The sequence below is a fragment of the Salvelinus alpinus genome, chromosome 21 (assembly GCF_045679555.1).
Source record: "Salvelinus alpinus chromosome 21, SLU_Salpinus.1, whole genome shotgun sequence".
Classification (NCBI taxonomy): Eukaryota; Metazoa; Chordata; class Actinopteri; order Salmoniformes; family Salmonidae; genus Salvelinus; species Salvelinus alpinus.
The window spans coordinates 13,308,900-13,324,957 of NC_092106.1; the positions used below are offsets into that span (position 1 = coordinate 13,308,900).

The 16,058-nt window shown below is 49.1% G+C and overlaps 1 protein-coding gene across 5 annotated transcripts in view; it reads right to left on the reverse strand.

The window, feature by feature from the left end:
• Positions 1 to 165: 165 nt before the first annotated feature.
• LOC139547877 (alpha-actinin-4-like) overlaps positions 166 to 16,058 on the reverse strand; it is a 38,142-nt gene continuing 22,249 nt past the window's right edge. Inside the window, exons 2-22 of one of the 5 annotated variants that reach the window (XM_071357029.1) lie at positions 15,559 to 15,673; positions 15,062 to 15,181; positions 14,099 to 14,185; positions 13,022 to 13,109; positions 12,467 to 12,545; positions 12,295 to 12,376; positions 11,800 to 11,885; positions 9,411 to 9,503; positions 8,351 to 8,581; positions 7,843 to 7,990; positions 7,312 to 7,462; positions 6,943 to 7,051; positions 6,563 to 6,703; positions 5,934 to 6,116; positions 5,581 to 5,715; positions 5,094 to 5,273; positions 4,489 to 4,635; positions 3,292 to 3,372; positions 2,803 to 2,868; positions 2,324 to 2,482; positions 166 to 2,165 (exon numbers count right to left, since the gene is read on the reverse strand). In XM_071357029.1, the coding sequence (XP_071213130.1) occupies positions 2,007 to 2,165; positions 2,324 to 2,482; positions 2,803 to 2,868; positions 3,292 to 3,372; positions 4,489 to 4,635; positions 5,094 to 5,273; positions 5,581 to 5,715; positions 5,934 to 6,116; positions 6,563 to 6,703; positions 6,943 to 7,051; positions 7,312 to 7,462; positions 7,843 to 7,990; positions 8,351 to 8,581; positions 9,411 to 9,503; positions 11,800 to 11,885; positions 12,295 to 12,376; positions 12,467 to 12,545; positions 13,022 to 13,109; positions 14,099 to 14,185; positions 15,062 to 15,181; positions 15,559 to 15,673 (2,640 nt within the window). In that variant the 3' untranslated portion in view covers positions 166 to 2,006. Of the gene's footprint in view, positions 2,166 to 2,323; positions 2,483 to 2,802; positions 2,869 to 3,291; positions 3,373 to 4,488; positions 4,636 to 5,093; positions 5,274 to 5,580; positions 5,716 to 5,933; positions 6,117 to 6,562; positions 6,704 to 6,942; positions 7,052 to 7,311; positions 7,463 to 7,842; positions 7,991 to 8,350; positions 8,582 to 9,410; positions 9,504 to 10,470; positions 10,557 to 11,799; positions 11,886 to 12,294; positions 12,377 to 12,466; positions 12,546 to 13,021; positions 13,110 to 14,098; positions 14,186 to 15,061; positions 15,182 to 15,558; positions 15,674 to 16,058 lie in introns of all 5 variants that reach the window. The other 4 variants (XM_071357028.1, XM_071357026.1, XM_071357027.1 and 1 more) reach the window with 4 other exon arrangements.

Genomic DNA, 16,058 nt, shown 5'->3' on the forward strand with positions numbered 1-16,058 from the left:
GGAAAATACTATTTGCTTATTTAAGAGGTAGTAGGAGTAGGCCCATTAACTGTCCAGAGTAAAATATTCCCAACAATAACATGTTTTACAGAGGAGGCATAGGCTATGCGTATATATATTTAGAAGTAGGCCTAGAGAAGGGGAAAAAAGACAACCAAGTCATAGTATTTTATAAGGAAACTTTATGTGTGCTTGTGAAATTCACTTTTAGACAGAAGGCTGTTTTGCAGTTTCCAGTACAGCAGATAAGGTTTGATATTAAAGAGTACAAAAAAAGAAATCACAAATCCAAAGCTCAATGCTTTCCAACCTTGCAGGTAAAAGTACAAGCTTTTGGCCCAAGTCTTTTATTTTTTTCCCTCAGTCACTTTGGCTCTCATCCCTCTCCCCCTAAGCTCCTTGACCCCTCCCCTTTACAAATATTAAAGAAATAAAACAAAAATGTCATGCACTTAATTTAGTCAATTAATTTCTTCAAATCAATTCCCACCATTTCTCTCTGAACTCTGTGATATTGGATATAGATGATTGCATAGATTGGTAGACAGTAATTTCCTTTTATTTAAGACATAATGGAATGTTTATTAAGACTCTGGCCCAATCCCTTTGCCCTTCTTTATGCTGGGTCCCTCCCCACCCTGCTGTATAGAGAAGACAGACAAGGAGATGGAGGGTTGCGAGGGAGCGAGAGACAGGCCTGTAGCCACTAACAGGCACATTTTTTGTTCTCCCATCGTTTCCAACTTCCTCGGGGGAACTCTCTAAAGCGGTGTTCCTATAGAAACAATTCAGCCGATGGTAGTGGTGGGCCTTCACTTTGTCCATGTAAGCTTTACATGACCTCACATGCTGTGCTTCTAGGGGATATTTCTTAATATGTTCTTCAGTTGAAACTATAATAAATGAATAGATTGTGTGAACATGAGCACCTTATACGCCTCCGTGTCAAAGTGATATATCACAAAAGCAAAGTTTCATAAATGCCAACATGTTTATGTCATGTGATGGTTACATAGCTATAAAGGCCTCACATATACTTCCTTCAACTAAATTGTCACCATATCTTTAATATGACAGGATTTCATATTTGACCGTTGAAAAATAGCTTAATCCAAATGAACTCTCAGTAATTCAAACCTATCTACGGTACTCAATGTGTCAAACTGCTATTTATTTTTCTCCATTTGTTGTTTTGCTTTTAAAAAATGCCACTTTTTTTGCCCTACAAGCCTGCGAAGAATATTCTGACTGTTGCGTACTGGAAAAATAAGTATGTACAGCACTGACACCACTTACTCACATTTGCTGGAGAAAAGAAAGAAAGAAACAGGAAAAGGAAAGCGTTGAGGTTAGATATCCGAGTTCCACTTATCCAGCAAAATGTGGTACGGGTACATGTCATTATTTTCTGTTCAACCCCCCGCCCCCCTCCCCTTCATATATCTCTGTGTTCTAATACGCAAACTCGCCCCCCCCCCCACCAGCAAGATAAAATAAAATAAACAAAAAAAGTAGTATAAGAATCAGAATAGCTGCCCCCCCCCCCCCCCATCCCCAAGGCAGAGGGTGAAGGTGGGACTTGTGTTCCCATCCTGTCCTGACCCAGAAGTGCACCTGTGGTTGCTAGTTTTCACCCCATAACATGATGTGCATTTGATTGTAGTTGATCTGTGAACAAAGTAAGTTGAGGATAACAGGTTGCGACAGCCAACCAGTTTGAGATGAAAACCTGCACACTCAGGGGCACTGCAGGACCAGAATCTAGAGGGAGCAGTAGCGCTGTCCACTAATCACTTCCCAGGACCCTCCACCTGCAGCCCCTCCCTCTTCTACAGAGCCAATCAAACCACTTGCTTCAGACTCACTCCCCTCTTCTCCCAGTGACTGCAGGTTAGACCTAGAGGGGTGGAGAGTGTCTGCTCTGCATTGGGCCTGGCAAGCCTCTACGTACCCCCCCTTCCACCCCAAACCTCATCCCTTCCCCCTCGCCCCCCTGTGGTGTGCTCTTAGAGGTCACTCTCCCCGTAGAGGGCGGTGGAGAAGGACATGTAGTCGAGGGCTCCGGGCTTCGCGTCGGGGCCTGAGTAGGGCGCCATGCGGGCGATGCAGTACTCCGCCTGGTCTGGAGGCAGCTCACGTCTCAGCTCCTCAGCCATAATGAAGTTCTGACAGAGGGAACGAGATGGAGGGAGAGGGAAAGACAGAGGGACAGTGAATAACATAGTGATAGTTTGCCTATTTCAGCAGTCTCAAGTAGCTGCAACACACATTCTCTCCCTCTCACACGAGCCCAACACCATTCCACCCCCACAAACCCCCTCACCTTGTCTGCAGCCAGGATCTTGAAGGAGGCGATGACCTGGTCGGCTGTGTCGGTGTCCGTGGTCTCCCGGGACATGAAGTCTATGAAGGCCTGGAAGGTGACCACGCCGCTGTTGTTGGGGTCCACTATGCCCATGATGCGGGCAAACTCAGCATCGCCCTGGAAACCACCACCACAGGAAGACACAGGTTAACCCAGACACACCAATAGCAAATCGAGGGCCTCATTGACCAATGACCAACCTCCAAGCAATATAACCACTAATTAATGAAACATTTAACTTATCCATTTGAGTTAAATTTGACAACATGCCTCAACGATAAAGGTTGTGTTAATATCTGATAGGAGCAGGGTTAAGAGGGATTGTGTTACAAGAGACAGTTAATACACATTTACCATGTTACAGTAGCTACAACAATAAGGGTCTTACTCTAAACAGAGAGAGAGACGGAGAGAGTAGAAAAAGCAGAAGGCAGTACCAGGCTGTTTCCAGTGGCAACGAGCAGAGCGCGGTAATTGTCCATGTCCATCTGCCCTGTGCGCTTCTGTTCCCAGGGACCGAGAGATAGAGGAACAGATATGGAAGAAAAAGGAAAGCAATAGAGGGAGAGTAGATTCGAGGAGAACAGAAAAGCACGAGAGGAAGAACCGATAGAAGTATGGAAAGAGGAGGAACAAAGGAGGGGAGGTGCAGAGAGGTGAGTAATGTGAGGAGAGTGGGAAAAAAGGAAAACGCAAAAACAGCTTTAAAAGAGAGAGTCAAATCAAGGTAATGCAGCAGCGCTGTTGGAGCCGAGGCTGAGGCTGGAGTGGAGGCCAGTGAGTGAGTGGGTGAGTGAAATGAGTGAATTACTGCACCGGCAAGTGAAGAGCCAGGCAGAGAGCACCACCCGCAGGTTGGACAGGGGAAACAGCAGCAGCCCCTCTATCCTATGTTCTCGCCCCCCTGGCTTGTCTGTGCTCCTTACCGTTTTGTTATTCTCCACATCGTAGCCCAGGCTGATCAGGCACGCCTTGAACTCCTCAGCCATCAGGCCCCCGCTGTGGTCCTGTGAGGTCCCCATCAGCCAATTACAGAGCACACCATGATGACGGAAGCCATGATGGAACAATCACAACACAGGGATGCCAGATGGGAGTGGTCAGGTGATGGGAACATGGCATGCAAAACGAGGGTGATGATGATGGACAGACATGGTGGGGACAGACAGACAAACAAACGGATGTTAGACGTTAAACAATGACAACAGCTTACGGGGAAATACATCCGTGATACTAGACAGGCACACCAGTGACAGTGAGGGGCCAGTTCTCCAAAGGAGAGCAAAGGCAAAGTGCTTAGGAATACATACTGTTTAACTGTGTCCCCTAAATATCTTTATGGGAATGACAACAAGTACTCAAAGATCACCATAGTGCTACTGAAAGGACAGCTTTGTCCCAAATGGCACCCTATTCCTTATAACCCTCAAATTCAACTCTAGACCTCAAAGTTCCACTGCTTTCCCCCCCACTGTTCCTCTAATCAGGGACTGCTTTAGACCTGGGACACCAGGTGTGTGTAGAACAGAAAACCAGCAGGCTCCGAACCTCATAGGGTAAGAGCTGAATGCCCCTGCCCTATATAGTGCACTACATTTGACCAGAGCCATATGGGTCCTGGTCAATAGCAGTGCACTATATAGGGAATATGGTGTCACTTGGGACACAGTCTCTGTCTTGATGTTGAGACAAACACAGCATGCATAAAGACAGTGAGGTGAAGTGATGAGGTACGCTGTTGTGGGATGGGTGAGGTGAACTCGGGGGTTACACAACCCCCCTCTCTCAGGGCGCTCCGCTCTACACAGCCCCAGCCACCTCCAACCCAGGGTGAAACACTACTAGTTCCACCTGTGAATGTCAACAAATAAGGAATAGGTTCGTCCTCACAAGTCTAGTCCATTTCTTAGTCCCACCTGAGTTTCCCTTCTGAAATAAGAGGGGGACTTAAGACTCGACACATACAGGAGATAAGTGTAAACACCTCTTCTAGAGTATAGACACTCAACTGCAAAAGCCGGTGGAAATAACAGCATTCTCGCAGACATTTTTTACGACGTCATTTTATACAAAAAGATGCCCCCCTGTTCCCTCTCGCCTGATCCCCCATGTTGACCCCTGACCTTGTCAAAGTGGTTGAAGGAAGTGCGGTACTCATGCAGCTGCTCCTGGCTGATGCCCTTGGCATCGCGGGTCAGGATCTGGTTCTCGATCTCGTTGATGGTGCGGGCGATGGTGGTGAGGAGCTGCTCCCAGCCCACCCGCAGGTGCTGAGATGGAGGAATGGAGGGGGAGAGAGAGAGATAACATACATTGAAGGTTAACCACATGAAGAAGAAACTGTATTGAGTAAGGAGGAGAGATAGAAATGTAATATGTAGAACAGACGAACGGACAAAGGGCTCTAAAAGAGGGAGGACACCAGAAGCATCCAGGCTTTCATTGTAAATAACAACTGGTTCTCAACTGCCCCGCCTGGTCAAAGAAAATCTAAAAATACAACAGACAATGAAAATCTGAAGAAAAAAAAGGATGGCGAAATATAGTGATCTATTCCACATAGAACCAACAGATAGTCGAGAGCAGGGCGGCAGCCCGAATGGCCCCCTATTCTCTACACAGTGCACTACTTTTTACCAGGCCTGGTCAAATGTAGTGCACTATAAAGGGAATAGGGGGCCATTTGGGCTGCCCGGGTGAACTGAAATGTTTGTTTTTGTGTAGCTACCTCCATGGTGTAGGCGGTGTATTTATTGTCAAAGATGAGGGCCTCCTGGATGAGCTGATGGTCTCCCTCCAGCTGGTCAATGTTGGGCTTGTACTCTATGATGCTCTGCTCATACTCTCTCAGGTTCACCAGCTGGTCCTCCAGAGTTCCATTCATCTCAATGGATATCCGTCCAATCTCCTACACACACACACACACACACACACACACACACACACACACACACATTAAAGGACCAGATCCCAAAAAGGCCAGAGCTGGCGTGTATTCACTAGGCACCAAACGGAAGAAAACAAGCTGAAACAGGTAGGGTCAACCTGGACGCTCAATTTTCTTCCCTGTCACAAAACATTTAGTGTTGAATGCCATAATGAACACGATCCAGGAGGCACAGAGCCAATAGAACTAATGGCACTAAGAGGGCTGGATCAATGTTATGTAGTATGGGTCGGCACAGTAAGGGTATGGCTCGGTTTCTTTACAGTACCTCCATTTTGGTCTGTATCCAGGGCCCGACGATGTTGGCCTGGGTGGCAAACTTGCGGCGCAGGTGGTCATTGGACTGCTGCTTGGCCAGCTCCTCCTGCAGGGCCTGGTCACGCTGGGGAACCAGCTGTTCCACCTACAAAACACCACATGGGGGCGCCAGTCAGCACAGCACACACTCATTCCCATAGTAGAAGCAATGCCACAAGGCTGAGGCTCACTCAGGGGCCTGTTTTAGATATTAACTAGCACGTGGAAACAGAAATAAATAAATATGGATTGAATTCAAACCGGCAAAAGCAGTAACTGCACACATCGCAAAGCATATATGAACATACAGCCACAGGTACACACCTTGTCCCACTTGTTGTCGATAGTCTTGGGTGTGATGGTGGTGTAGGGGTTGCCCCCGCTCAGCTTGATGCCGTTGTACTGGGCAATCTTCTGCACCTCCGCCTGAATAGCCTGGATGGCCTCCCGCTCCTTGTTGGCCTCGGGGAGGGTAGATTTGAACTGCTCATGGGCTGTGATGAGGCCCTGTAAGAGAGAGGAGAAAAATGAGAGATTGAAACGGAGAAAGAAACGAAGGAGAAGGATGGGAAATGAGGTGAAGGACAAAGTGAAAGGACAGATGAAGAGCGGGATCAGCATGGTATTACAGTGCATACCCATATCAGTCATGAACTCATGGATACCATGCGCGCAGTGTGAAGGAAGTTACCGGTAGCTTCACGAGCCAATGCTAAGTAGCGTTAGAGCTATGACTGGCAGTCTACAGGTACGGTAGCAATGCTACTGCTCATGTAGATTTCCAGTCATTCCCATTCATTCTAAATGTTCGTTACCCAGTATGAGACTAAATGACAACTTCATTGACAACCTACTGTTAACAGCACAGGTCATGATGATACATTGTGATAGTGGAGACCCTCTGGAGACGTAAAGCAGTAAACGGTTGGTGATGGTGTCCCCATGTCTTTTACCTGGATCTCCTCGATGTTGTGAACGATGAACATGTCCTGCAGGTCCTCCATGGCCCCCTCCATCCAGTTGTTGAAGGGTGCCGCCCTCTTGGCGTACTCCAGGTACAGCTCGTCAATGGACTCCAGCTGCTTCTCTGTCCTCTGTGGGGGGAGAGACTGGGGTCAGGTGCCTGCTGGGAACACTAGCATCTATGTGACAGGGATTCAACATGAGACACAGAAGTGGGGTAAGGGAACCCTGGTAGAAGGTCTGTGTGTATGTGTGCTTGTTTGTGTGTGCGTCTACCCATTTTCACAGTGTAAACGTGTCCTTGTCATGACCTGTAGTGTATGACTAGATGGGAGTGTGTGAAAGGTGGCTGGCTGGGGGAGGGGCGTACCTCCAGAGACTCCCTGCGGCTCTGGGTGAGAGACCCCAGGGCATCCCACTGCTCACAGATCTTCTGACAGCGGGCGTTCACCCTGGGGGAGTCGTAGTAGTCCAGCTCACTGAGGCACAGGGAACACACACGTGGAATTATTATCTTTCTACATGAGTCCTACTCAACCTAACCACAATCTCCATATTTTCATTCTTCTGGATTATTTCTCCATTCATCTCTTCCTCCTGACTCTTCCCGTTCTCCCATCCACCCTCAGTCCCCTCCCACAATCTCCCATCCCTTTTCACCCCCCCATATCTCATTTACTCCCTCCATCCCATCTCTCCATCAACTCCTCCCATCCCTCCCTCCTTTTCTCCCGCTCACTTGAGTTCCTGTGCGATGGCAGCGATCTGCTCCACGCGGTCCTGGTGGGCGGCCAGGTCAGACTCAAACGCCTCGTGTTTCCTCAGCAGAGCCTTGACCTCCGACAGGCTGGCTGTCTCATAGTCCTTCTGGGTCAGCATGGCCTCCTTACCTGGGGTGGGAGGGAAGGGTTAAAGACGGTAAGCTTCAAGATATCCAAACCAACTCACTCAAACCCATACTTCCTCATTATCAATATGGTCAAAGCTCCACCTAGTACTTTGAGATCTATAGGGAGCAGTGGCACCGACAAGTGTCTAGGTACAGTTGCAAAATTCCAGTAAACTTTCACCAAATTCTAACTTTTTCCAGAAATCCCATTTGGAAGAGTCCCAGGAGGAGGGAACAAGCAGCAAATCCAGAATCCCTCAGCCAGGTTTTCTGGGAAAACCTGGGAATTTTGGGAAAGTCACTGGAATTTTGCGACCCTACGGCAGAGTGAGGGTGAGGGATCAGTGTAGCCTGTACAGTAACTAGTGAGTGTCTCCATACCATCGGTCCAGGACTCGTGGATGGTGGCTTTCTGACGGAACTTCTCGGCCAGGTGGTCGAGTCTCTCCAGGCGACGAATCTCGTTGAGCATCCACTCCTCGTAGCCCTTCTCCGCCCCCTCCAGGTTGTGCCATGACCCGTTGATATCCTGCAGCCAGGGAGAGGACATTGATCCACCGTACAGCAGAAAGAACACTACACTGTATAACAGCATTATACCCTCTAGCGCAATATATGTAGATGTATTTGGTGATATGTATGTCTTTTTAAACTAATCACAAACCAATTTCCCATTGTGGGACAACAACGTGAACCACTACTATAATGATCTAAATAAGAATGAAATAATACAGGAGAGCTTTAGGATGGCCAGGTGAATTGTCCAATAGATATGGATGGCATCATTGGTACAACTGCTCTACATGTCGAAACAGTCTGTTTCTGCTTCTAAATGTCTCTAATACTGAGAGAGTGAGTGTCCACGCGTCCGTCCGCCAGTCCCACTCACCGACACCATGCGTCCCTCGGAGGGCATGAAGGCGGGCCTGTTGCTCAGCCTCAGCTTGGTCTGCAGGGTGTTGAAGTTGATCTCCAGCTGACACTTCTCCTGCACCTTGGGGGGCTTGTGGACGCGGCGGTAGCCCCGGAAGTCCTCCAGCTTCTGCTGCATCTCGGCCATGGTCTTCTCTGGAGCCCGGTTCTCCAGCCACGGGATGGTCCGGCGGATCCAGTCCAACAGCTACGACAGAGGAGAGGAAAGGGGGATAGAGTGACAAATGACACGAGAGAGAAGTGTGAGAGAAAGGAGGGCAGATGTTTATACGAGATGAATACAACTGTAAAGGTAGAAGGGAAGTTTAGTGGAGAAATGGCCTATGTGGAGGTGATGAGAGGAAATATAACCTATGGACGTTACTAGAAGAGCTAGGAAACATGGACAGCCCATCAGAGGGACAGAGAGTAGACGTGTGGTGAGGAGAGAGGGAGGTACAGAGAGTAGACGTGTGGTGAGGAGAGAGGGAGGTACAGAGAGTAGACGTGTGGTGAGGAGAGAGGGAGGTACAGAGAGTAGACGTGTGGTGAGGAGAGAGGGAGGTACAGAGAGTAGACGTGTGGTGAGGAGAGAGGGAGGTACAGAGAGTAGACGTGTGGTGAGGAGAGAGGGAGGTACAGAGAGTAGACGTGTGGTGAGGAGAGAGGGAGGTACAGAGAGTAGACGTGTGGTGAGGAGAGAGGGAGGTACAGAGAGTAGACGTGTGGTGAGGAGAGAAGGAGGTACAGAGAGTAGACGTGTGGTGAGGAGAGAGGGAGGTACAGAGAGTAGACGTGTGGTGAGGAGAGAGGGAGGTACAGAGAGTAGACGTGTGGTGAGGAGAGAGGGAGGTACAGAGAGTAGACGTGTGGTGAGGGGGGAGGGAGGTACAGACAGACAGAGTAGACGTGTGGTGAGGAGAGAGGGAGGTACAGAGAGTAGACGTGTGGTGAGGGGGGAGGGAGGTACAGACAGACAGAGTAGACGTGTGGTGAGGAGGGAGGGAGGTACAGACAGACAGTGGTGTACTACTCACGTCACTAGCCAGCTTCTCGTAGTCCTCCATGAGGTGCTCATTCTCCTGGTTGACAGCCAGCACCTTGCAGATCCTATTGGCTGCAGTCTCAGCCTATCACAGATGAAAGTCGTCAGCGGTGCCAATACACAGGTTGCTTGTTATGGATTAGGAGCACGTACACGAACGTGTGTGGCTTTGACACATTTTTCACAATTCAGATCAGCTGCCTACCAGTCAAAGACAAACTGCAGTGGAAGCACAAACTCAAAGTACTACGTACCGTCAACTCGAGTTAGTTTAATGTCTAACTAGACGGAGTGTAATTTCTAGTTTTTAGCTATGAACAACATAGTAAACTAAGTGAACACACAAAAACCACACACTAGCCGTGACTTGACAGATGATTTCAACACCGTGCACACACACACAAACTTGTTGGATGGCTGCACAGTGGTAAGGGTAGAGGCTAACACAGCATGCTACAGCTGACAAGGGTTAGTTCCATGGACTCTGTGTGCCAACTTCACACTCTGTGACTCAAAAAGCTACATGCTTCTCCTATACAACGGGAGCATTCGGTCTGGTTCTGTACCGCTTTTGTCCACATCAGCTGGTGTGTTTAGGGACTTACACTTAAACCACTGAAATAAAGAAACAGTAAGACGCTGTATTATGCCTTGGAACGTCTAACACACTACGGAGTAATCTCCACAGAAAAACACATTGTACACATTGAAACAGTTTCGGTGTTAATAGTTGGACAGTTGAACCATCGTTAACAGCGCTTCCCACAGATCAGTTGAAGCTTATTTCATCCCATTTTAGTCTATACTCTAACAAACCAGCTATGTAACGCCTTAACTGTAGCTATGAGAAACACTGCTAACGACCAGTCTATGGGGGCAGAGTTGAAACAGGGCAGTTATAGAGTAAGGAGGAGTGTGAGTTTGTTGTTCCATAGAGGTGTACTGTGAGCCCAAAGCGTCAGTGAGCGTCCTTGGCCAGTATGACATCGCCTGTGACCCTGGCTGGTGTCACAGAGGTCAGGGGTTAAAGGCGGCGTGGTGGCGGTGCTCACCTTCTGGGCGCCAGAGAAGGCGTGATAGAAGCAGGAGACATAGGTCATGATGGCCTTCTCGTCGGGCCTCAGCGTGCCCACGATGTCTACACAACCATGGCCAGGCAGTGAGCGGCAGGAGAGAGAGAACGAGAGAGAGAGAAGTGGTGAAGCAAAGCTACCCAAAGCAAGAGGGTCCCGCCACACAGCGAGGTGGGGGGGGTGAAATGAGGGGGGGGTTGTAAAGGGAGTAGTCCACAGCTGCTGCCCCCCACCCCCCACTCTGGAGCCTCCAATGATGCACTTGGGGTGGGTGGATCGCTGTGGGGTTACCATGGTAACCAGGAGAGAGCGCGCGAGAGTGTCCACCTCGGGAGAGAGGAGGAGTCTGCCGGGGCCACGATGCAGAGGTTGGGACACACCTCTTCACTCAATACACACACACACTATGTTTCATCTGCTCTATGCAGACGATAACATTTCAACTGTCAAGCTGGTAATAACAGAAAAGGCCCTCCTGGTCCTAAAACTAAAGAGAAGGGTACACTAGTCTATACAATGTCCATACTGTTTCTGGATTAATGACTGTTTTCCAAAATGAACAATGATTGCCCAAATTGACTGTATGTAACCCGGCCCACTAGCAGCTTACTGTGGTGTTCTGTAGTCTAGGCAGTGGGACTGTGGCAAACAGTTCTGCACGTGCACCTCTCCTGAGATTGGAGCTCATAAACAACTTCTTAATGAATAAAAAAACTAATTAAAGCTCCGTCGAAAAACATGCCCGTCAGCAGGCTTCCTGTTCTCAGTCTACAGGGAGAGAGAACGGTAAAGAGGAGAGGGAGAAGAGGTGGGGGGGGGGACAGAGGATGAATACAGCAGACAGAGAGCGCTAGAGGGGTTGTGGTGGAGGGTGAAATCACAGATAAAACATCTATATAGAGTTCCTCTGACTAGCCTACTCTCTGCTCAGATACTATCTGACCCAGGGCTGATTGTGATCAGTGTCTCATTTAAAATGATCCATTTAACTACCAAGGGCCCCTGAGGCCTGATCCACTCCAACTCAATCACTATACACAGACAGGCTAGTACACAGGAGCAAGAGGACCCTGTTATTACCAGCAGGACTAAGATTCAGAGACTTCAAGACAGCATGTGTAGCGTGTGTGTTGTGTCTGAGTGAAAGGAGGGTCCTGAACCAGTTTCCGGTGAGGCCGACACCAATGCTGCAGGAGAAAGACATGCTGGAGAGGAGCAGAGGGTGGGGGTAGATGTGGAGGACAGGACCGGGGAAGATTAGGGTTAGTATCGGGGCGGGGGGTAAGGTGGGGTGGGATAATGGGGTACCTTCTGGGCTCCAGAGAAGGCATGGTAGAAACTGGACACATAGGTCATTATGGCTTTCTCATCCGGACGGGCAGTGTTCACAATGTCTGTAGGGAAACCACAGTTACACACATACAGGCAGACGGAGACAGGGATAGTTACACACGTAGAGGGGGACACACAGGCGGACAGACACACAAACACTTTACAACAGGTATAAAAACTGTAGGATAGAATTGCGAACACAGACAAGGGAAATGGGGGATGGACAATCCAACAGGAAAAAAACGGTTGGAGAGATGAAGGGAGGGAGAGAGGGGTAGGGGGGGGGGGGGCTGAGGCTAACGGTCTGTGTGTAAGGATGACCACAGCAGCCGTGATGTCACAACACATCCACCTGCACACTGGAGTCATGGAGTCTTGGGATGGAAGAGCAGTCAGATGAATGAATACGATATGAACATGCAGAAACACGCCACACACACACACACACACGTAACTGTGCCCCGTGCATACCTTCAGCGTCCATCATCTTGGGGATGTCCAGGTACTTCTCAGCCACCTCAAAGGCATTGTTCAGGTTGGTCAAGGGGTCATCCTGAGCAACCAATTAGAGGGTGAGAAAACAAGCCACGGAAATGACATGCACTCAAAGATGTGCTGACAGAGTATGTGCTGATCCACTCACCTTCCTTAGCTTGTCGTAGTCAATGAGCTCTGGCCTGTGTCTGTGGATCAGAGCGTTGAAGGCAAGGCCATCCTTCCAGCTGGCAATAGATGAGAGAGCGAGAGAGATCAGAAAGACGGTTCTACAAAGCACATACATAGATTATGCACTGTTCCCCGGGCGCCGAAGACGTGGATGTCGATTAAGACAGCCCCCGCACCTCTCTGATCCAGAGGGGTTGGGTTAAATGCGGAAGACACATTTCAGTTGAATACATTCACTTGGACAACTGACTAGGTATCCCCCCTTTCCCTTATGCACATACTTCTAACGTCCATCCTACGTTTCACCAGCAGAGGGCAGCCTTTCTAGAAGCGCTGGGGGTTTGCTGGAGTGTGTGGGTAAACGCAATGTTTGAACAGGCTTCACTACTGTGGAATTTTATAGAGGTCAAACAAGAATGTCTGTGGAGAAATACTGTAACCTGTTCCGGTCTCAGGTTCTGTAGTCAGGAATGACGTCTAGCTCCTGTCGAGGTTTGTGTGTGTGTGTGTGTGTGTGTGTGTGCGCAGCTACCTGATGTGGAAGTTCTGCACGTTGACGTTTTTGTAGGGCGCGGTCTTCCTCTGGCACCACAAGAGCAGGCCCTCCTTGGCAGAGGTCTCTGGAAAGAGGAGAAGGATTTAGATAACAGTCTACAGCAGGGATATTCAAATCCTATCCTGGAGCTCCGGAGTATGAAGTACTGGCGGTTCTGTTACCTGATCCACCTGGTGTCCCAGGTTTAAAATCAGTCCCTGCTTAGAGGGGAAGAAGGGAAAAAAGCAGTGGAACTGTCTTCGAAGTCCAGATTAGAATTTGAAGGGTCTATGGTATGTCCAAAATGGCACCCTATTCCCTATATAGTGCACTACTTTTGACCAGAGCCTTCTTGGAATAAGTTGACATTTCAGAGTCAGACGCAGCCTAGACCTAACTGCCACCATGTTTGAGAGTGCAGTATAGATAGCTAACGTGTTTAACTTCTCTCCCGGTCACAGTGTGCAGTGGAGCTGGGGAAGCTAGGGTTAACGATCTCTCCTGCCATTGTCGGTCTTAGTCAAGTACCAGTGAGAGCAGAACAGGCATGTAGGCCAGACTTGTATTCACTTGGCTCAGCTCACTCAACCTCCTGTGGTCTCAGCAGAACAGTTCGGAGCAGGGGAGATGCATTGCATCTGAGAGACCCAGTTGCTTCCACTCCACTTCCCGGTGGAATCCCCTCAGCACAGCTGTGTTTTGAATAGGAGTGTGTGTGTGTGTGTGTGTGTGTGTGTGTGTGTGTGTGTGTGTGTGTGTGTGTGTGTGTGTGTGTGTGTGTGTGTGTGTGTGTGTGTGTGTGTGTGGAGGAAGAGGGAAATGCCTGCTCTGTTCCAGGCATAAGAACATGGAGCAGCAATGGATCTAATGAAGGAGGGGTGATTTAAGGACAGTGTCATCCCCCAGGTTCAAAGAATGTTCTTTAAAACCAGTTATACCGTTTCCAGATGAGTTTCTGATTTAAAAGAGAACAGGAAGAACATAAAGCAAAGTGTTTTCAACACTTAGGGGCCGATTAAATCATAGCTGCCTATTGACTAGGTCTAACAGGGGGAGAGCGAGAGAGAGACTGACCTTCCACAGAGATGTCCTGGATGGCGAAACGGAGGATGATTGTCCAGATCATTCCCAGGGTCATCTTGGCGTTGCCATCCACAATTTCTAAGGAGGAGACACAAGATAATCACTCATAAATACAATAAATATCAACTCTTATGCATTAGCCTGGTCCCAGATCTGTTTGTGACATCACGTCAACTCCTTGTCATAATAGCGCAAACAGATCTGGGACTAGTTCTGCATATATTTGTGGACTTAAAATATGAATAGTGCAAATACAAATATGCACAGTGATGGGCTGGGTACAGCATGAATAATGCATTTAAGCAAAGACCAAAGTTGTTACAGTAGCTTTGAACAGATAAGAGACAATGGTTGTGTCTGTCCCCGTGACCCTCCAACGCTTCATCATGGAGTCAGTGTGTTAGTTTCTACCCCCCACTCTCTCTGTGCCTGCCTCGGTCTCTCTCTCTTGCTATTTGTCCTTGTCTCTCCATCTCTGTCCACCTCTCTCTCTGTCCCTCTCCCTGGAGTCAGGGTGCTTCCAGCAGGTGACCTCTGGCAGTGTAGGGTGGTGGGCTGCTGGTCAGGGTGGTGGGGGCTAGGGGGCTAAGCTGAACCTCTGACAACTATGCCGTGTGTATCATGCAGTAGGAATGAGGGGAGGAGGCTGACAGGCCCGTTTGTCATGATAGCTGGAGCAGAAAGGTCATTGTCACGGCGGCAGAGTCGGACGTGCACTCTCCTGCTGATTTACTGGCCTTGTGAAGGGCCTCTTGCTCCCTCTCCTCCAGACCTCCCTTCCTCTCCAGCCAAATGACTTCGCTCCCGAGTGGGAGATGTACTTGGCAGGATGCTGTGAGCTTTGGAGTTGTTTGTCAATGCTCTGTGTGTGTGTGTGTGTGTGTGTGTGTGTGTGTGTGTGTGTGTGTGTGTGTGCGCTCATGCGCAGAGTGCTTGTGTGGTAGGTAAACTGACCCTCTGCGCCAATGGACACCAGCTTGACCCCTTTGCTGGCGATGTAGTCCAGCGCTTTGTTAACATTGTTGATCTTGTGGACCCTCATCTTGCCTCTCTCGGGCTTAGGTAACCGTTCCCCTGTGGATGAACACACACACACGCACACAAAAACAGCCAAAAACACAGGCAAACAAAATGCAGTGAGCCCAGAGAGTCACATGACAAAAACAGCCCTTCCCACTGTCTCAGCAGAACAGACAGGCATAGCTCCTTTTAAATTCACAGTATCAACCTTCACAGTCAAAACAGACAGCATCCTCTACAGGACCAGAACCATGGCCTACGACCAGACTACTTAGTTGAAAGGGATCAAAAGAACAGGGGACACTAATGCTTTAAAGAGTACTTTTCTGGCACTGCACTTTCTGCCACAGTAGAATGGTGGAGATTAGCACTTAGCTGTGGTAGTAGCGCTCTGCATGTGTAATGATGATCAAGACGATGGGCTGGCTCACCTGAGATGACCTCCAGCAGGAGCATGAGTTTGAGGCCATCCCTGAAGTCCTCCTCGATGTTCTCGATCTGCGTGCCTGCTTTCCTCAGGTGGGAGTTGCACCAGGCCGTGAACGTCTGGAGAGAGACAGGAAGTAAGGTCAGAGTGGGTGGAAGCGAGGTCACAGATTGGTGTAACCACAGTGGTGTTGGAGGGCCAGTGGGAGGCACTCTTTCCTCGGGTCAAAAAAAAGATATCCCAATGCTCCAGGGCAGTGATTGGGGACATTGCCCTGCGTAAGGCGCCGTCTTTCAAATGGAACGTTAAACGGGTGTCCTGACTCTGGTCACTAAAGATCCCATGGCACTTATCGTAAGAGTGTTAACCTTGGTGTCCATGCCATCATCACCACCTAATCATCCCCAGCTTGCAATTGGCCTAGTCAAGCCCAGCTTGCAATTGGCCTAGTCAACCCCAGCTTGCAATTGGCCTAGTCAACCCCAGCTTGCAATTGGCCTAGTC